The sequence below is a fragment of the Solea solea genome, chromosome 2, assembly GCF_958295425.1.
Source record: "Solea solea chromosome 2, fSolSol10.1, whole genome shotgun sequence".
NCBI classification, from domain to species: domain Eukaryota; kingdom Metazoa; phylum Chordata; class Actinopteri; order Pleuronectiformes; family Soleidae; genus Solea; species Solea solea.
The window spans coordinates 28990711-29012688 of NC_081135.1; the positions used below are offsets into that span (position 1 = coordinate 28990711).

A 21978-nucleotide genomic window follows, 5' to 3' on the forward strand; every position below is an offset into this window, starting at 1 on the left:
GGCCACGAGTGGGGGGGAGCGAAATGGCAGCAAAATAGCGCCCAGGAGAAAACAAGGGAGGGGCTGTGATGGATGGGTGTGTTTGACCCAGGCAGGGTGGAAGGCAGAGACGGAGCCTGCTCCAGATGAGACAGAGAGTCAGCAGAGCCCCTGCCCCTCTGCCCGGAGCAACCCAGCCCTGTCAGAATGAGAGGCTTCTCACTAAACTGCCTCTGTCAGTGCTTCTATCAGTTGTGTCAAAGACAGACGCTTTCCATATTCAACAGATAAAGCTGGACCTCGTGTGATTGGAATGCAGAATCACAGACAGGCCGTCACCATAGTTTATGACAGGCCAGAAGTCAGCGTGAGGCCAGGATATAGTCACCACCTCCCTGCAGCAGACCCAGAAACAACAACGTCATAGAATGTGACAGCTTTGGAACGATTTTATGCCTTATATGCCCTTACTCATACAGTCTCCTATCTGCAAATCTGAAAGTAAAAGAAAAAAACAAATCAAATATTGCCAATAGTACAGTCATTATAGAAAAAAATAAGTCATTATAAAACAAAATGGTTACAATTACATTGGGGGGAAAAAAGACAGCATTACTGACTTTTTAATATTGAGTTCTCTAATGAAGAGAGGTATGAAGCAGTTCTTTAAGTGGTTTAGGCTGCACTGGGGCTCTTAGGCGTCAGCCTGAGGGGAGGAGCTGGTACTCAATAAAAATAGATTCATTCGTAACTTCCATTCCTCATTATCTCCTTTATAGTTGTTTAAATTATTATTTTTAAATAAATTATCATTATCACTACTACTACTACTACTACTACTGCTACCCAGTGGTGTACACAGCCATTTCGAAGGGCAGGGGCGAAAATAAAAAGGGCACCTTTTTAACACAAAGTGGTCATACTTGGCGCAGATGGCAAGGTTTGTAACGTTTATGGCATTAGTACAGAAGAAATGTACTGTCGTGAGTGTTGTATGTATAGCTCAGAAAAAGCGATTTGTAATCGGGACAAAAAACTTAAAGTTAGAGGCAGTTAGGGACCACAGGTCCTCAATAAGCCACTGACTCACATTGAGCTGGGTGTTAACTAAATAAACAAGACCATCAGTGACATGATTGCCTGTTTCTAATTCTGTTGTTTTCTATAAACTAGGCCCAGTCATTAATTTGAACAGCACTTTAATTTACACTCGGAACAATTTCAAGAACCATGTTGATGCATTTTCTGTGTCGTTCACCTTTATTTAAGGCACACAAAAATGTGGCTGGTAAAGAGCCACTGTGAAAACCACTTGCCACAGTGGCTGGTGGCCAAAGAAAGTTAACTTAAGGTCCTGTAAGGGTGTGTGAAAAGTGTGTTAAACACTGCTCTAGAAGATACTTAAGTGTGTGTCTTGTGACTCAAGAGGGCACCCCCACCCCCTGCCCCCACCCCTGTGCACGTCACTGCTAGTATGAGACCCCCTGTTCAGACTTATGATATCCTTATTTTCCGTGTTTCAGTGCTTTTCAGCAGTAAAAAAAAACCAAAGGATGCAGTTTTCATGTCAATAAAAGCAAGATAAACCTGTATCGCAAAGAAATAAAGCCCCGAAGTACTTTTGCTTGAATAAACCGGATTCATAATCCTGTCGAGCTTGTGACGTCAACCGTGTCGACGTCACTGGGTTGACGATTGCGGAAGCAAGTGGCTGCTTTAGCAAACCAAAACACAAGGACTGTTTTCGTGTTAAATGTCCAAGTAATCCGAAATAACCTCAGATATCGCTTTGACTCGGTCTGTGCAAGTCTCGTGTTGTGTCCCTGTGTTTGTCGTTGACGACTGGGAAGCAGCTGGAGAACCGAGCGACTGAGATGGAGGTAAATGTTCACTGTCGAGAAGTTAGCGTTAGCCAGTCAGTAGTTAGTACAGCCGTGTGTTCAAGTCAGCTCACGGTATCGTCAAAATACTTATCGCCTTTAATTGTGAAGGGAAATCGTAACTGTGCCAGTGTGCAGCAGGTTAGGTTATGTGCTGCCTTTTGACAGAATGCCCTAGGTATTAAATTACGTTGAATGCGGATGAAGCGTCTATACCTAATGTCACATTCCAGGCTTGCATTTATCCAACATGCAGTATATCATCATTTAATAAGGCTGACACTGACCTCCCTGCCCAGCCATTCAGTGTGATTGTGTACATTTTGATACTTCGAAAAAACAACAACAATTTTACAGCTGACATTCAAATTAAACTATTATTAAAGATTGATGTGTTTGTGTGCCAAGCTTAAACATGGAATAAATAATAAAAACAGAAAACGTGATGGAGCATTTTCCCACAAAGATTCATGTTACAGTACATTTCTCCTTTTTCCTTCTTGCTAAAACAGGATGCTGATGGCAGCAGAGCCGAGTCTCCGGCTCAATCACCAGCCGCCGGTGCAGTCAAATCAAAGGTACCGCACACAATTTGGAACAACACCTACTATACTGTATGTTTTGATGGGCAATTCAAATGGGTGCTTAATGGATTATTGTGGCTACCCTTTCTTTACATTGTATTCTCAGCTGGACACACTGGCCAAAGATGACCTCATCAAGTTTGCCAAAAAGCAGATGGCTGCCATGCAGAAGATGAAGAGCAAGTGTTCAGGTATACACACAAACACACATATATGTATACATATATATATATATATATATATATATATATATATATATACATACTGTATATATGCTGCTACAGCTCATGTTTGCGTGTGTCTCTTACATACATATGTGATCTGGTGTTTCTTTGTGACATGATCTTTCATCAGATTTGGAAAAAGAAGTTCAATCCTTCAAAGAGCAATCCAAAAATGGTAGCAGCAGTTCAGTTGACTCCACACTGATACAGGTTTGTTTGTAGGGCAGCATCTCATCACATTTCTGCTTTGAATATTCATGCATTAATGTATAGTACTTAATATGGTAATACTTCATTTTCATACTGCATCATCTGAGTCACGTGGTTGTTGTGTGTCTGTAATACTGTAGGAGCTGACCGAGAGGATGGATGCCTTACTGCTGGAGAAGGCAGAAGTTCAGCAGAGTCTTGCACTGTCTCGTAAAGACCTAGAGATTACCAAGCAGAAAGCCAAGGTGAAAAATCAATCATTTCCATTGTGATAAAATCCTTTATTCCAGTATATTCATTATGACACTGAAATATTAAAATATGTCTCTCATTGTTATTGTATGCAGGATGATCTAGCAGTGCTGCAAGGAGGGCTTGACCATGTGATAGAAGACCATCAGAAGAGCATCAACGCCCTCAAGAGCAGTATCGAAGAATGTAACAATAAACATCAGGAGGAAGTGGCTTTTTTTCAGAATTTATTGAAAGAACGAGAAGAGAGTGACAGGGAGAGGGAGAGTGAAAGGGAGAGGCAGCGACAAGCTGAACAGGCCAGTGCAAAAGAGAGTGTTGATGAAGTTCGTCGCTGTTTAGAGGTCGAGCTGCAAACCCTTCGTGCTGAACTCGAAGCTAACCGGGAGCGAAAGACCCAGGACATTGCTGAGTTTCAGGAGAGCCACCAAAGGGAGTTAACAAAGGCCCAGCAGGAGGTGGAGAACCTCAAGGAGGAGCTGGCTCAGAAGAGTCTGCAGCACGAGGAGGAAATGAGGGCTCTGGAAGAGGATTGCGAAATGGAGAGGCACCGTCTCCTGTTGCTCCATGAGGAGCTGACTGAGCAGCTCGCTTTGAAAGGTTCAACAGCACTTAATTGTTACATTGAGATCACTAACTCCTGTTGTTGTTACTGTTCCAAATAGAAAAAAAAATCACCTGTTGAAGCAATCACTCAATGTATGACGTACTTTGAATTACATGCTGGCTGAAATATGTGGCTGTTTTTTTGTTTTTTTTTACAGATAGCTATCTGCAGGATGTGCAAGAGGAAGAGGAAGAACCTGCACGTGGTTCTGGGATCGCCAAAATGCTGGCGCTGTCTGGCTTAAATCAGGGTGAGTCCAGCTTCGGTGAAGGAGAGGAGACAGAGAGCAGCAGGTTGACGGCAGCTCTGGAAGACCTTCAAGCCCAGAACACCATGTTACAGGATGAGCTCACTCTGCTCAGTAATGTGAAGACTGAGATGGAAGCTGAGTTGGAGAAGATCAAAGAGGAGTTCCAGATGGAGAGAGAAGAGCTGGAGTTCAAAATCGATGAGCTGCAGATGAGCAGGGAAAATGCCTCCATTGACCCTGACATGACCCCAGATCCCGACAAACAACAGCTCCAAGAGGAATCCAAAGAGTTAGGAGTAAATCCAGAGGAGCAGCAGAGGCTCACTGAGGAGCTGAGGGACCAGTGTGAGACTTTGACCAGGGAAAGAGATTCTGCCCTGGCTGAGTGTCAACACATGAGGAACATACTTCAAGGTGTAGAGACAGAATTGGTGGAAAAAACTAATGATTTTGTTTGTCAGTATGAAGCTATGAAGGAACAGGGAGCTAATAATCTGCAAGAACTCCAAGGCAAGGTTGAAGAACTGAGCAAAGAGAAAGACACACTGTTAGTGAGGGTCAAAGAGGTTACAGAGGAGAACAACTCACTGATGGAGAACATGGCAAAACAGAATTGGGAAGCTGAAGGTTCCCCGGGTGAAGACCAGAAACTCCAGGCATCTGTAGAGGACCAAATGAGTTCTGTGTGTGAGCTCAAGCAAACCGTGGAGAAGCTAACCAGGCAGAATGAGGAGATCCTCTCACTATTGCAGATGAATGAAAACATGACCCAAGACCTGAGAGAGATGCTCAGCACACTGACTGAAGAGCGAGACAAACTGCAATCGCAGCTCCAGTTACGAGAAGAGGAAATGCAAAACCTGGGCAATCGGAGAGCCAAAGAATTCGAGAGGCTGTTGGACGAGAAAGAGAAGGAGTTGGAAGGCGTGAAACAGGAGAGGGAGGATGAAGTACAACACCTGAACGACGAGAGGGAAAAGATAGAATTAAGTCTGAAAGAGGAGATGGAAAGAATGCAGGCGACAGTTTCTGCTTTGCAGCTGACCATAAAAGAGATTGACACAGAAAAGGCTGATCTTCATCAGAAACTGGAAGAGGCATCATCGGTGCTTACTAAAGCTCAGGACGAGAGGGAGCTCCTGGGCTCCCAGCTGACAGCCCTGGAGGCTCAGCTGGAGCAGGCGATGTCTGAAAAGCATCACCTAGAGGTGAAGTTGAACTCAGTGGCACAGGAGGCCGAGCAGGCTCACACCACCATCTTTGCACTGGAAGAAAACATGAATGAAGCTCTCAAAAACTCCACAGAGGATGCAAATGAGCTCCGAGCGCGTGTGGATGAGCTGGGAAAGGAGAGGGATCTTCTGAAGACAAGACTAGAGCAGGCTCAAGGGGAGAGAATAGAGGAGGTTCAGGAGGAGGTTCAGGCCCACATTAATGGCCTGGAACAAGAGAGGAACCTGTTGAGAACCAACATGGAGGAGTTGGTGAAGGATATTGAAGGCCTGCAAAAAGACCTGCTGGATATGAAGTCGGTCAATGAGAAGATTAGTGAAGAGAACCAAAAACTGCAGACTCAGATCTCTTTGTTGGCTGACGAAAAGGAAGTGAAGGAGGAAGGGGAAATTGAGAACATGGAAAAGGAGAGAAGAGAATACAGAGAACAGCTCACAGAGAAAGACTCGCTTGTATCTCAGCTCAGGAGTGAAATTGCTGCTCTTCAGGTGAGTGCAGCTCCTGATCATCAGGTTTCTCTTAGGCTGCATTTACACTGCAGGTCTTGATGTGAAATTCCTATATGTGGCCTATATTCGTATTTTTAACACTTTAGGAGAAAACCCCCAGAGTGGGCTTGGCTTCGGAATTGGAAATAATTAGGTTGAAATGGAAGTAAAAGTGGTGTTATTTAGATTTGTTTAAATCCTCAAAAGATTAAAAGGTATCAGACCTAGGCATGAGTCCACTGGTTTTAGCCCTTGTGCTCCATTGCACAGGTCAAAAGAGAGTCATATGTTTGTGGATATTGTCCACGTCATTGGCCACTTATGCATTTTGAACCAGTTATCTTTCTACTAAGATGGCAGATGAAATGCGCACAATATGATTCACATGTTTTATTCTCACATAAAAATGCGTGAGACTGATCTGAAAATATGTGAATCCATGTATTTTTAACCTGCTCCAGCATCCTATGGGTCATATCTGATATCTGATTGTCTAAATTACAAAATTTGTTGACGAAACAAAAGTTATTGACATAATAATACGTAATGAATTACAGATAAATTAAATCTTGTAGTTTCTTTGAATGACAATATTTTATCAATAACTTTAATTTCCTTTTTCCTTTTTTTAATCTTTTAATTATTTCGCTTTCCTCTGTCTCACCTGTAGGAGTCTGCTTCTCAGTCAGCTTTGTCTGAGGAAAATGCTGCCAATGAGATTACTACAAAAATGGGTAAGGACTTGAACTATGACTGGGTGATGTAAACGGAAAAGAAAAATCTGTATTTTTTTGGCGGAAAAAAAGTGTACCTTTTTATTTCCTGGTAACTCTTCCAAATACATACACACAAAAACGCTGCAGGCTGCTCCTCTGAGTACTGTTCCCTAATGCATGTATGTCTGCACAAATCTTAATGTGAGGGGGGGGGGGGGGGGCAAAAAAGAGTCGAGAGGAACTGAGTAAATCAAAGCTCCTCAACTCACATTGCTTTGAGAAAAAACTAAATTTTAGCAATTATATAAAAAAGGGACATGTATATCACGTGTTTATGTTAATATTGTGCCAGTGGCGACAAATTAACTAAAGACAAGGCTGTGTTTAGTGTAAAAATAATTCTTCCTAAGGACCCCACTTGGGACTGTTACAGCTTTACAGTGACAGTATTATCTAATTATTTGCAGCATTTGGAGATTTAATGGTATAGTAAGCCCTAATGTGAACATTGTCTGTTATTGAGTTGAAAATAATTCATATTTCAAGCTGCAATATATTCTTAAATAACATGTGATCCTGTGGTTTGCATGTTTCTGACCCATTAAGAAATAATATAGGTGTTAATATCAGTGTTTAATTCAGAGATCAAAAAACCTATTCCTTTCAGCACTCCTGGAGAAAGGAAACAAAGAAAAGGACGAGAAGATTCACAAAATCAAGGCAGTTGCCGTCAAAGCAAAAAAGGAGCTTGACATCAGTAAGAAAAAGGTAAAGAATTCCACTTATGAAATGGAAATATTTTCTTTATGTCTCATTTTCCCACCAGTGGTGAGATAAATTATTATAAGCAGCTTAAACTGTAATATACTTCTTTTTTTTTTCTTCCCAGATTGCAGCCCTCAATGGGGAAATGGAATCACTGAGAGCAGAGAGGGAGAAAGTGAACAGCTCTATGAAAGATATTATTCACGGTGCTGAAGGCTACAAGGTAAGAGGAGGGATAGAAAAACGACCAGTATGTTTCACAGAGACAGCTCACTGAAATAAATGTCTCAGAGAAGCATCTTTAAAGTAATAGATTTGACTGTAAATGGTTTACATAATTGTGCGCCAATAAAGATAAAATAACTAACTGATCAGGGTAATATTTATGATTTGCCATGTTCTAATTTGTGGTTGAAAATTGCAGAACTGTTGTCATTTGTATTAAATGTTCATAATGAGATAAATAAATAAATAAATAAATAAAAGTACCGGTACACTTTTATTTGTTTAACATTTGATTAATTCCTCATTTGTTCCTAATTAAAAGTGGAAAGTGGCTGTCTTAAAAAGCAGCCATGTGTGCAATGTTACTCCCAGTGGTTTTCATAAAAGGCCCCCAGACTGCTCTGTGCTTTATGACTGAGGCTCCATTAGAGAAGAAACCACTGTATTGTGTCTAATGAGAGTTTTTCCTCCATCTATACTCGAATGTAAATGCAGCTGATATTTGAGATTCATAGTGTTTACCTTCATCGAGCTGTTCAACCGGCATCCGGTAATGAATGTGGTTGTGTGTGCTCGTGTGTGTGTGTGCTCGTGTGTGTGTGTGCGCGTGTGTGTGTGTGTGTGTGTAGAATCTGCAGATAGATTACGACAGGCAAACAGAGCAACTGGATAAGGAGAAAGAGAAGGTGGAGGCAGCAGAGAGACAGATTGCGGAGCTGGCCAAACGACTCAGCAGTGCTGTCGCACAGGTAACAAACACTCAATCAAACACACACACACACACATACACACATACACTAATGCGCGCACACAGGCACTTTACCAGTTACAGACGCAGAAAGTGCTTTTGTCCACCAGTAAATCTAAGCAGCGTCACCTTGTCCAGCAATTCATCTCTCATACACGTCTCCAATAACTCAGTTTCCAGCTGATTAACAGTGAGTCATTTTAGCCAGCGACACTTTACCCAGCAATGCTTGACAGCTCCGCACCCTCAAGTAGCTCATTAGATGTGACTGGGTGAGCTTGGGAGAAGTTGTGTTTATATACCCTCCTCTCCTCAAGCTCATAACTGTCTCTTTCCAATGAGAGAACAACAGATCTGTAAATGGAGCGGCGTATAGCTTCCATCTGCTACGTGACGGTGCAACAGCATTTTCTGAGACGCAGGTGTGTGCTCACGGGTCTCGGTAGGGTTGGGCAGACTAGAAGCTCGTCGGGGATCTCAGACTACGTCTGGACATCTCTGTATAATATCATAGTTTCAGTGTTGGGCTGACAGATGATGGGAGGAGGCTGTTGCCGGCGCAGTGCTCCTTGCAGAGAGAGCCCACAGAGGCTGCCGCTGTCAGATTTGCATGAGTGACTTTCAATCTGTGCATTTACTGACGAAAACCTTGTATCTATAAGTGGCAATATTTTAAGATTTAAGCGAGGCAATATGTATCTATATATATTTTTTAACGTGACATTCATGTTTTTTTTCAATTTGTGCGGAAAATGTTGGGGGGGGGGGGGTGTGTGAGATTGATGTTTGTATGCAGCAAGAAGGTAGATGTGATATTTGTAGTAGTCATACAAATGTGGAATAACACTGGGATTGTAAAAGACTTTAGAATGTAAGAATATTTTTTTGTTATACCTTTTTATTTAATAAAAATCTCTTTTTCAAGTGTGTCCTGGCCAAGACAGGCAGCAGCACAGTTACAGGATCACAATCATAATCATAAAAACCCCACACAACATAAAAATGTAATATCCAAATAGAATATTGTAAATAAAGTAATTCAATTTATTTAACACTAAAATCACAGAAACAGATACACAATCAAAATAGGCTAATCCACAACATGCATGATAAAGGTGCAGGGTCGAATTTACTAAAATAGTTGAACATGCTCTTGGGATCCTTGGGTTAAAAGAAGGAAAAGGCAGAATATTTCACTTCTCATCGTCTGTGTAAGTAATGCCTTTTAATGTATTATTTTTTGAGATATACGCACATTTGTCTTTCGTAATCTGTAATACTTGATGCTTTTGCAGAATGAGAAGCTGTGCAGTGAGAAAGAGGACCTGATGGCTGGTATGGAGACCGCTAGGAACACAGTGAGACAGCTGGAGGCCCAGAACCAAGAGCTGCAAAGACAGTCAGTCAATCTAGGCAGAGAACTGCTGGCTGAGAGAACTATGAAAGAACAGAAGATAAAGGTAGACACATTTTGATTTACACTGCCTTAATTTTAAGCATTGATCTAATTTTCACACACTCTTTAACTTTTTTCTTTTTTCTTATAACAGAAAAAAAAAATGCTTTGGGGAAAACTAACAAACCTGGTTCCGTGTTCGTGATTCATTCATTACATAACATTAAATTTACAGAAATCAAAAACCTCCTTTGTGTTTGCTCGCCTCTGCAGGACTTGTCATCGGCTGTCAAGGAGGTAGAAGAGCTGACAGCCCAGCTCCACAAGCAGCAGCAGCAGTCTCAGCAGACTGCTCAGCAGCTGGAGCAGCTACGCAAGGTACACACACACACACACACACAAAATGCTTCTTAGACACTTGTGTTTCTCAGAGGGCCTGTAAGGTCAAGTGGCTGGAGTAGTGATGGCCAGCCTGCAGCCACAGCTGCACCTCTCAGAGAGAAAGAGAGCAACGCTAGCCCACAGCACCGGAGCTGCTGTTGCTGCTTTTCCATTAGTGGAGACCTACATAGTACAGCAATGCACTCAAAAGCTGCTCGGAGGCTGACTTTGTCATGTGTCCATATTGTTAGTACAGCCCAGCAAACATGTTGTTTTTATAGTTTATTTTTAGATATTTCTTTTTTTGACTAAGATCCAATAGGATTCTCTAATAATATTATTAATAGATTCTGATTAATAGCAGTTACTTTATAATAGTCATTTTTCCGATAAATGTCACCAGACAGAGTACAAAAATATGTATACAAATAATTACATGCAAAGAAATGTAAAAAAGACAAAAAAACATTGAATTGAATTTGAATTGAATTAATTTATCCATACGTTTTATTTTAGAATAAATAATGTGACTGATGGGAACTCTGCTCTCTGTATTGAAAGAGTATTGATGAGTCTCTCTGTCTCTAGGAGGCGCAGCACAACTCACTGCTAGACATGGAGATGGCCGACTACGAGCGACTGGTGAAGGAACTCAACACCAAAATCTCAGGGAAAGATGAAACAGCTGAGGAGCTGAAGACCCAGATGAACACGCTCTCTCAGAAAGAGGACACACTCAAGAAGGAAATCGGTATGGACTGGTTCATGCTTACAAACTAAAACCTGGAATAATAATAATGAGAAAGAAAAGCTTTAGAAACCTAAACTGTTCAGTTCAATGCAATCGAACTGTATTTGTATAGCACTATTTCACAACTTGCATTATCTTACAGCAATTAACATAGTACGGCCAAGAAGACCATATAATATTATAGCAAAACTCAACAGTTCCCACATTGAGAAAACACTGGAAAGAAAACAAACTCCCCTTTTACAGCAATAAAAACCTGCAACACAACTCTAGTGGTAGAGTGAGGTTCCTAAAATGACAAAAACATGTATCCTGCAGATTTTAGGAAAACAATTCTACTTTCACTAATAATACAAATTCATCCATGTAACCGCCAGCGTGTTTCCTGCTCCACACTGTCACTGTGTATATTGTGAATAATCTGTGTGTGTGTGCACGTGCCTGTGCATCTGTATCTCTCTCCAGAGGCTTTGAAGTCCCAGTTAGACCAGGGGGAGGAGAAGACCTCCAAGACGAAACAGCTGCTGGTGAAGACCAAGAAGGACTTGGCTGATGCCAAGAAACAGGTCTGTTTGTGTGTGAGTGTGTGTGTGTTTCTAAGTGGGTCCCACAGGTTTTCCTGACAGTGTGTGTAATATCATCAGTGTCTGATGAATGTAAATTGTGTAATCCGACCATGTGTGTGCAGGGCATAAATGTAGAGAAAGCCTTGAAGGGTGTTGGGAACAATGAATCATATAGGTCTACGTTTCCACCATGCATATCTCACTCTGTGTGTGTTCATGAGTGCAGGAGAGCTCCCTCATGATGCTGCAGGCCTCTCTGAAAGGAGAGCTAGAGGCCAACCAGCAGCAGCTAGAAAGCACCAAGGTAACACTGTCAGCAAAGCGTCTCTCTGCTGTCTCCTTTTTAAATGAAAACCTTTACAAATCAACATATAGTTGTTGCATGTATTAAAATGTGTGTGTGTGGATGTGTGTTCATGAAATTAGATAGAGGTGTGTGATCTGACGGCAGAGCGCCATCGTCTTCAGGAGCAGCTGAGGTCTGCACTGGAACAGCAACAGAGAACCAGCAGCTCCCTGCAACAACGAATCAACGGCCTGCTGAAAGAGAGAGATGATGCAAAGGTACAGCGACAGTGAATTTTTATATTTGAACCACATTTTACATTTTATATTTTATGTTCATCTCCTCGTAATCTTTGGGTTTATTCCAGGCTGAGCTTGTGGCAACAACAGGCGAGTTTGAGAGTTACAAGGTGCGAGTTCATAACGTCCTCAAACAGCAAAGGAGCAAAAGCACCACGCAGAGTGACGGTGATTCTGGCAAACAAGAGAGGTAAAGACGAGGCTTTTTTTCTTATTTCACTGTTTACTCATTGTAGTAGAATTATGAGATTTGAAATTAAGTTATTTTAACCCCTGTTATTATTGTTTTGCTCTGTGCATGGATGGGGTTAATGGTGGTTGTTATTGTTTTCTATGATGTATTAAAAATGTGGTGTGCAGTAAAGGAATTATAATCCTGCTGCTACACTATTAAAAATTGGGGGGGGGGGACTATTTATACATAAGGCTGCTAACAGTGGTCCTCAAGAATGACAACCTCGAACCCCATTTACAGCATCATTAGTAATTTTTAAAGAAATCCTTTAAAAGTAAAACTGCATTTTAAGTTAATAAACCAAACTAAGCATCGATTACCTTTTCACATATTGTGTAACCCTATTAAAATCCATTTGCAGAGTCAGTCCTGGAATCAGATGTGACGTAAACACATGATGGTTTTTCACATGATGTAAACCCAAGTGGCAAAATAATGGCCATGTCACACACAAGGAAGAATTAGAATGTTCATTTTAGAGATAAATTGCATGCAGAAACGTAACGACATGTGCTTAAGCACAGCAGTGACTCGCGTGTGTGACATGAGTGTGATGTGTTCCCTGCAGAGAGCAGTTGTTCTCTCAGATGGAGCAGTTGAAGTCCAGGCTGGCAGAAAGCCATCAGAGCCTTCAGAGCAGCACGGCAGAGCTGCAGCAGCTCCAGACTGAACATGACACTCTTCTGGAGAGACACAATAAAATCCTCCAAGAAACTGTCAGCAAGGAGGCAGAACTCCGTGAAAGGTGAGGTGGATAAGTTTAAAGAGGTGGCTTTTTTTTGTGCTCACGTGCTTTCTGGAATGTAACATGCTCACATTTGGTGGACTTACGGTAAATCTCTCCATGTATCGTCAATGTTGTTGTTGTGTTGTCAATAAGATGTAGGCTCACATGCTGGTAGTGTCAGGTTAGGCCAAACAATTTACTCTGCTGTCCTTCACTGTTGTAAACCATTCCCGGTGTTTTCCTCTTCTTACTCAGCAGTCTCTAAACACTTTGATTTTTTTTTTTCGTTACTCCGTCTCCACCCCCAGGCTGCTGTCAGTGCAGTCAGAAAATGTTTCCCTGCGGTCAGACCTGTCCCAGGTTCAGGCTGACCTCTTGTCTCAGGTCGAGGCCCAGCGCCAGACGTACAGGGAGCAGATGAGAAGGCTGCAGGACGATCACCGAGCCACGGTGGAGACCCTGCAAAGCCAACTCACCCGTGTTGAGGAGCAACTGTTCACCCTGCAGAGCCACAACAGTAAGCGTTCAGGGAAACTATGAAGTCCATTCAGATTTATCACACTGCCGAATCTGAAAATCAACGAGTCGTTGTATAGGTGGAGGATACACAGATCTGTTATTTTACTAAACAGCTGAACAGTCAAGGTAAACGCTGCCTGGACATACAGGACAGGAATTAGCTTCAGTGAGTGAACGGTATAAATGTTTACTTTCTCCCTTGCGTCAACTCTCTCCTATGAGAGGAGTTATGGGTGAGAGGAAGGGGGAGTTTGTCAGATGAGCAGTGCTGGAATCACATTCATCACCTCCCACACAGCTGCCCTGTGGAATCAAACCGCAAATGCACACATAGTAAAGACTTGGAAAGGCAAGTGTGTGTGTGTGTGTGTTTTTCCTCTCCGTTACCTTGGCATGGCCAGGTGTTGCTGAGGCTTCTTAGCTTTGTTCCTGCCTCCAGTTTGGCCAACAGCTCACTGTGGCATCTGGAGAGATTCATTAATGGCTTTCAGCTGCACACCAGGATTAGTCTGGTTCATAGAGCCAATATCAACCTTAATTGAGAGTCATATTTAAGCCTTTTACTGCTATATTGGGATTTAATGGCAATTACAACACGGAAGAATTCACATCAGTGTGTTTTACTGGTCCCGTTGAACAGGTGTGGTATAAAAGTGCTGGCCTCAAATTGTTTTTACTGCTCTCGTAAAATATTTTGTTAACCATTATTTGCAAAGTGATCAATATTTCTCATCATGTTTTCCCTAGTTTGTTGGTCCATTGTGTTGGAATTATGTGGAATACATTCTTCATTTTTATTTTTTAGTTGTGTAGTTCTTTTGAACTATGACATCTCTACAGTAACACCGAGCAGACAAACCATATATGAGGGGTATTACAATTTGGTATATTGCAACTTCACTGTTAGATGTCATCATGATGATGCGAGATAATCCCACACATCAAACATGAATTATTTTGACACAAACAAAAACTAAAAATACCCAATTTCACTTTTTTAATCAAAAAAGCGAGGATTGTTGTGTCACTAGCTTTAGATTGATGGAGCTAATAATTTGGGTGCATTAATGCATTAACACTCCGTAAAACAAGCAAAACACAAATTATGTAGCAGGACTTTTTCATCTTGGTCATGACTTCACTCAGCTGCGTGGAGTGAGGCAGTAGAGTGCCAGACTGTGGGCGGGATGGTGAGGGGACTGGTTAGGAGTCTGGCCTCTTGGTTCAGGTTCAGGTACATTAATCACAATCTTCTCTTCTGTCCACCCACTCTCTGTCTCTCTCACTCACACACACACACACACACACCACCCTCCTCCTCTTCTCTCCCTGCTTTACCCACTTGTTGTTGTTTACAACAGCTGAACTGGACAACACAAAAGTGTGTCTGGTGCCCCCTCATGTCACAAAGAAGTAGGACACCGTCTCACAACTTTGTGTGAGATTTATTAAAAATTCATAGTGATGGATAGTGCATATTTCTTTGGTGGTCCAGAGATAAAGGCTTGAAATTGTGTTGACATTTCTTTGATTTATTAGTTTTTTCTAAGCCATAGTAGTTACAGGAGAGATTGACTAAATGAGCTATGTATTGAATTCACTTATGTTTTAAATGCAATCTTATCATATGTATGCCATTGTTCACTGAAATATGCTGAAATTTTGAATAACATTTATTTTTTTCTTCAACAAACCCTCTCTTAGGTGGAGTAACGGTGCATTCCGTTCGTAAGCCTCTGGCATCGGATACCCGCAGAAATACAGATCAAAACCAGTCGGGACTGGGACTGATGTCCCTGAACGACCTTCAGTCTATGGCCAGGGAAGAGGGTGAGGGTATGGAGACAACTGAAAGTGAAAGCCCCTCTCCTGCACTTGCATCTCTTCCCTCTCTGGAGCAGCTTCTCACGTCTCCGGATCCCAAACAAGGTGTGTTAAACAACAGAGATGCACTATAGTATAACTTCCATGTCACAAACGTCTTGTTTGTGTCAAGATGCAAATGTGTAAAGGGCCTAAAATTTTTCCTTTTACTCTACATTACTTAAATGTATTTTCATTAACCTCCATACCATGTACAAATCACGTGAGGCACACACTTTGACATCCATCAACTTTTATAACCACTATCTTCACCAGTGTCTCTGGTTGCATCTCTAGAGCCATTTGTGTGGTCGGTGGAGCCAACCAAAGAAGAACTAAGTCAAAAGCTGAGCACAGCAACCCGCAGCATGGAACATGTGAACAGCCTGCTTCATGAAACCGAGGCCACCAACGCTGTTCTCATGGAGCAGATCACTGTATGTATCATATACACAGGCACACGCAGACAACATAACCAAATGTGTTTACTTTCACAAGTTCAGTTCATTTAACTTAATTGACACAATGCTCATTTTGAATCATTTATAATAATGAAATATTTTTTAAGGATTTCATAAATCCAATTTGAAAGTCCCCCTCTAAAATAATGATTCTCTTTTATACATTCACTTGGCAAGACAAGAAAGCACCAAATGGGAAACTGGATCTAGAAAATGTTTGTCCTGCTTAGTAATTAAGACTTCTTCCAACTATATAATCGGTTGTTTTTGCACTAAATTGAGTTAACTCTCAAAGCAACACTCCCTTGAAATAACAGCTTCTAAATCATGTCGGTGAGTTAATTTAGGTGTGAGAAGTTTGTAAGTGTGCCACAATCAGGCTCAGCAAGTTTATGCTGAAATGAAGGTCAGTAAAAACATGAACTCCAGGAAGTGTCTGTGGATTTGGGTTTGGACATTTTTTGGAGATTATTGTTCACTTGTAGTAGGACACTTTCTGGGTTAGACGCATGCGCTGAACTAGAAAAATCTATGGAGGATCCATCCATATTTGGGTGGGGGTGAGGTGGATCCTCCAGACTTTCTAATGCTGCATTCTCAGGAGCTCGTTCGAAGATAAACTGCGAGGCAATACTTCAGAGCTGGCAGAAGAATCCTTGCAGAATCTTTGAAGTGACATCTGCACACATTTGCGTTCACACATACAGCCTGTCCAGACAATCTCCAGAGTGTAGTGTATGTATGAAAGCAACCTGTGTAAGTTTGATGAGCAGGTAAGGGAACAATGAGAAGTGGGTAACTTAAGGATAGTCAGAGAGTGGCCTAGTAGTAATGCTGAACTGAGGTCAGTTTAAAACCTTAGAAGCCATTAAACATCCACTTTCATGGTGGCATATTTGCTACAGTACACATCCAAGTTATATAGTGCTGCTTCAAATACTCAGCATACATGAACCCAAACCAGTGTTGAAGATTTATTTTTATTTAGGTGAGGAGATAATCATACAACTGTCATGTTATTGCAAAATTAGATCGGATGACCAGTCCACCAAACAGTTTTTAAAATGACCGATATGCCCCAACGGTGACATCAAATAGCCTGGAGTTGTTCACAGTCCCGTCTTTGTCCAGGAGAAAGTAGAACTTGTGTCCTTTGACCCTGAGCGGGATGAATGAATGGGACTCCTGTCTATGGGCGTGACAGGCAACCTCAGACAGTGGGACTGTGATTTTCTGCCCTAGGTCTGGACCCAAGGGTGACTGTGTGCAAACTGTCACCAACTTCCCTCCCCGGTGTAAAACCACCTTGCTGACAGAACGACGGCAAAATAGAGTCCCGACGCTCACGATCACTGCGCCTATAGACAGGCATCCTAGGGTGAAGCCGTACCTCCAGGTGTTTGATCCTAGGTTCATCTCAAAACTCCACATCCCAGCCAGCCCTGTGGTGGTGGTGGTGGTTTGCGCCTTGGCTCTCCCTTTATCTGAAGCGACCCCAGTGTTTCTAAGCCCGGTGAAGGCGAAGTGAGCCATGCACGTCCAAAAGAGGACCTGTCCGCCACAGAAGAGTGATAGGAGCCGGAAGAAGCGCGTCTTGTCGTGCTCGAACAGGGTGACATCTTTGGAGGGCTGGCTGGAGGTGGAGAGGCCGCGGCGGGCTGTCAGCTGTTTGAGAGTGGCGTGACGGCTTGTGTGGACGCATATCCCACGGCTGAGACCAGGAATACATGTGACCCACTTGGACAGGACGACACTCGGTGAAGTCTGAGTCGATGTGGACGCTTTTCCAAACAAGTTGACTTTGTGTTGAACGTTAACGAGTGGGAGCTGTCTGGAATAAAACCGCGGCAGCCCACACAGCAGACGCTCCAATCCCATTGTATTCGATGTTAGTTTAATCCACCAGACTTTCACATAAATACTGCATATCAAGTTCAGCGTTTATCGTTGAAATCTGCTCTTTAATGCAACTCTCCGGACAACCGTGAGAGTCCTAGGAGCGCCGCCATATTTAATGTGTGACGTAGCCTTTCCCACTACGGAAAGTACGGAGGATCAAATGTCTTTATTTCAACTCTCCTCTAACCCTAACCCAGTACTGTAAAAACAACCTTAATACACTTTTTAAGTTCAACAACAACAAATGTTGTTATTTAATAATAAATAACAAACACCTTACATTGTACACTCATGTTTTCCTAATTATTTAAAGCTAGAGAAAACATTTCTTACAACTGATGTAATGCTGAATACTACTACTACTACTACTACTTAAATTAAGCAGTTTCACTTTATTTTGTGTCACTTTACTGTTCCAGACATGAGCCTATTGGTTACCTGACATTTTCTCATTAGATATTTTTCATTTTATGGCAGGAAGAGCACAAATATAATTCATATTTTTGATTTGTCTTGTCTTGTTGGTTCTCTCGTACAGACACAAAGTTTACACACACACACACACGTTTACACTGCTGTGAAAATGGTCTTTTGACTAGAGAATATATCTTGTTCACACTACAAAAACATTGCAAACGTTTTATTTCTTGTTTCTTTCTTTTCACCTGCTAGCTGTTGAAAAGTGAATTGCGTCGCCTTGAGCGAAACCAGGAGAGGGAGAAGAGTGTGGCCAACCTGGAATATCTGAAGAATGTCCTGCTGCAGTTCATCTTCCTGCAATCTGGCAGTGAGAGGCAGGCCCTTCTGCCGGTTATTCACACCATGCTGCAGCTCAGTCCAGAGGAGAAAAGCAAACTGGCTGCTATTGCACAAGGTACAGTATGAACTACGTGAAATGAAGTCTACTACTCTGTTTGTCTGTCATTTTGTCAAAAAGCTTGTTTAACACTGACAGTGACAAGGAGTTTGGTGGATTTTGGTGATTCTTTAATAAATCATCAAAACAATAGTTGTAAATATAAATGATTATAAATTGCTTTCATGCTCAACACCTGAACACATACAGACAGCGGACATCTTTTGTTCATTTTCTTGGGTATTAACCAGGTGTTTTTGGCTTCCTCTTGTGCAGGTACGGTGGAGGCGTCCGGGGCTCGGGGCTCAGGCTGGTCCTCGTATTTACACAGCTGGTCCGGAATTAAATAAACTTGACCATCGACAGATCAACAAAAACAATAGTGCTCAGGCCTTACTGGGCCTTTTTCTGTGAAAACTGTACCAGTTCTGCGATGTTGTGCACTTAAAACAACTTAATTTGCTTGGAGGTTCACTGGGGTGTTTGGAACACAATAGAATGGACCAACGAATGTTTGAAGAAAAGACTGTGAAGGTATCGGGGGGTAGGGACGAAATCAAAAACATTTTAGATGAAGATGGAGGTAAATTAGATGCGCAATGGTCACATTAGTCTCTTGTCAATGATTGTCAAGCGTGACATGTTCTGTCTTCCATAATCATTCAACTGAAATGTACTTTAATTTATAACAGTTGCTGGGCATTATTACATTTACTTGAAGTGGACCTCAAGGCATCTGGACGCTATGATCATTTTGTGAATGGGGTGGGTATATGATGTTGTAAGAGCAACATTGTATAATATGGGCATATTATGGTATGGAGGTATTAATCATCTGTGCAAATGGCATAATGTGAGTATGATATTCAGATGTTTGGTTGTTGTGCCTCTGATGTGCTTGTACTGGGCAGCACAGTACACATGAAGGATTTAACTCAAATTTTAGCTCTTTTGGGCAAAATAAGACATTTGCTTTATATTTTTTTTCTGTTGTAGGTGCATGTTCAAGTGTAGAAGGCTGAAAAATGTAGCCCTATTTAAAATCTTATATGCCTTTCTTGTACTAACAGTTTTTCTGGAAGGTAAAACGATACACGAGGAAACCTCTACGCTTGTGTGCTTTGGAAAACAGTCTGCAGTATGTGTGATTGAGTCGGTGAACTAAAACACACTGTTCCACTAGTGTGGTCCATTTGACTCTGTCATTAAATCACTTAAAGTACAAAGAGATTCACATCAAACATTATCGGACTCACTTTATCAACATAACTGATAAAAAAACCAAAAACAATATTACCTGCACTTTTTCTGACTGACTGTGCAGTTGTTCCGTTCACTGTTGTCTTAAATCAGAGGAAGTTAAAACTTCCATTCATTACGCTTCATTGTTTGCTGTTGAAATGAATAGTTTGTGAGTTTTGTTCAGTTTTCTGTGTGGTTGTCATTAATGTATACAAAGCTATGTTAATGAGTTCTATCCTCAGTTTTGGAAATCCTTTATGGTTTTGTTGTGTTGCTGTTAAGCCACACCTGAGCGTGAGAGATTTGTTGCAACTTTATGTGAAGGCAGCTGTTCAGTCCCCGTGTTACTTTAAGCACATCCACCCCTGCTGAAGTGTCCTTGAGAAAGACGATCTGACCTCCCTGTTGAACCTGAGGGGAATATGATTTCACTCAGAAGTCCAAACACACACACTTCTCCTTCCAATGATGACGAGAACTAGCCTGTTCACTATCTCATTCCACTGGCAGCTTCTAATGGGATTAATTCAGCACGAGTGAATGTATTTTTATTAAAGGCTTTTATATTAACGAAGGTTTATGTTTGCAGAAGCTAAGAATAAAATCATACCTATAAAATATTATAGAGTGAAGTCCTGAGCTTTTGCTGTGTGTTAACTATTCCCTAGTTAACACACAGTGCTCAGGTTTATGTTGAAATCATATATGAGGCGACCGCTAATTTCAGAGTTTTTGTGGTTCATTATTTACTGTAAACAATAATAAAAATCAATATTGATCAGAATGTTTGTAGTGACTTTGCATTCAAACACAATATTCACTTTAAAACTATACATGACATGTATATGCTACAGGTGAAAAAGCTCCAGAAACTGGAGTCGCTCGAAGATGAACAGTGAAGCACAACCAGGGATTTTATTCACTCTTTATGGCTTCAGACTTTTAGGTAAGCTACTTTTTTTTTTGCTATGATATTTGCTATGAAGTGCTGATCCCTCTTGGAGGAGGGAGGGGGTTTGAGGCGTTTCCTTTTAAGGCAATAAATGTGCTTTCGGTGTCATGACGCAGACAAGGGAGGAAACAACAAATAATAACTGACAAATCTGCCACTGGAAAGGAATGGTAAACATGTCATTATGTCCTCACCTCACTGTCATTATCGCCTCGCAGACCTAAGCATTTCTTAACCATGTTTTCTTGTCTATTATTTTTAACATGTTTTATTACCCTCTATTTTCTTTAACTGACGCATTCTTTCCAATTAGCTTTGCTGTTTCTTTTACTTCTTGGATACTTTTCGTCGGAACCCACCACCCGCCATGTTGAACGTCTCTTTGTTTCCAGAGTGAAAAGTAAAACTTTCCATCCACAGTGAAGTGATGTTTCACGTGTACACGCGACTGCAGTGGATTTAGGAGAAGCAGCAGAGGCGTCAGCTTCTCCACCATCACGTTTACTGTGTTGTTGATCCACAGACACATTTCTCTCACTGTGGTCGTAGGGCGGATCTCACAGCTTTTTCGGGCTGTAAAATCCGAGCGGTAATTCTCTCTCCAATAGTGGAAACTCTCACACTGAGCGAAAAGCTGCTGGAGATGCACAACAACACAGTAAAGGTTTCCGATGGTTTTCAAAGTAAAAGCACAGATATTTCTGTGGACTGGGCCTACATGGGACATCCTCAGAGGTGCACGGACTGGACAGGCATGCCAGGCAAATGCTTGGGGCCCCCAAATAGAAGAGGCCCCAAGCAACCAATTTAAGATTAGTGTCATGAAGCGGCACATTTGGGGTCCCACTAAAAAACATAAATAACAAGGCAATCAGGGATGGCAGACTTCACCCCCCCTCCCCCGGAAAACCAGTCCTAAGGATTAGGATTACTGCTACATCAAAACCACCTTAATGGGTCCCATTCCGACTGGTGGGAGGATCGGTGAGAAAACACACTGACCAACTTGAGCCATGTCCTAAATTGAGCTGTGAGTGGCAGTAATGAGACCCTCACCATTTAAGCCTGCTGGAGTGAAATGAGAATAAGTAGGCCTGACAGATGAAGGGGCCCATTGAACTTCTTTGCCTGGGGCCCCTCTGAACATCCTGGGTTATATTGGCCCTGTTTACAGACGTTTACAGCCATTTTTAGGTTTTAAACAGGATTTGATCTTCTAATCGTTTGAAAATACCTTTCAACACCTGTGCAATCAATGAGACTGTAGTATATAAGTAAGTAGTTCCAGTCTTTTCTCCAGTTAATTTTTTGATATGCATAATATCTATGTACTAAAAAAGTACTAAGAGGAAAAACACAAAAACAAAAGAAAAATCCCACAATG

At 41.7% G+C, this 21978-nt stretch overlaps 2 protein-coding genes across 3 annotated transcripts; one reads left to right on the forward strand and one right to left on the reverse strand.

Annotated features, from left to right (window-relative positions):
* The first annotated feature begins 1668 nt into the window (after positions 1-1668).
* LOC131448142 (GRIP and coiled-coil domain-containing protein 2) lies at positions 1669-20426 on the forward strand. 2 transcript variants are annotated; one of them, XM_058620288.1, is made up of 24 exons: positions 1669-1859; positions 2372-2437; positions 2550-2634; positions 2798-2877; positions 3018-3122; positions 3225-3729; positions 3894-5707; positions 6378-6441; positions 7091-7191; positions 7313-7411; positions 8043-8162; positions 9457-9621; positions 9831-9935; positions 10527-10689; positions 11155-11255; positions 11482-11559; positions 11682-11819; positions 11909-12030; positions 12644-12820; positions 13111-13319; positions 15026-15250; positions 15461-15621; positions 18217-18418; positions 18677-20426. In XM_058620288.1, the coding sequence occupies exons 1-24, from the start codon at positions 1854-1856 to the stop codon at positions 18748-18750; spliced, it is 4965 nt and encodes a 1654-aa protein (XP_058476271.1). In that variant the 5' UTR covers positions 1669-1853; the 3' UTR covers positions 18751-20426. The 2 variants fall into 2 exon arrangements, with proteins under 2 accessions (XP_058476271.1, XP_058476280.1); XM_058620297.1 differs by having other exon boundaries at positions 15482-15621.
* On the reverse strand, positions 16607-17668 carry tmem223 (transmembrane protein 223). Its single transcript, XM_058620311.1, has one exon. It carries the CDS (start codon positions 17521-17523, stop codon positions 16705-16707), a length of 819 nt encoding a protein of 272 aa, XP_058476294.1. The 5' UTR covers positions 17524-17668; the 3' UTR covers positions 16607-16704.
* Positions 20427-21978: the final 1552 nt, after the last annotated feature.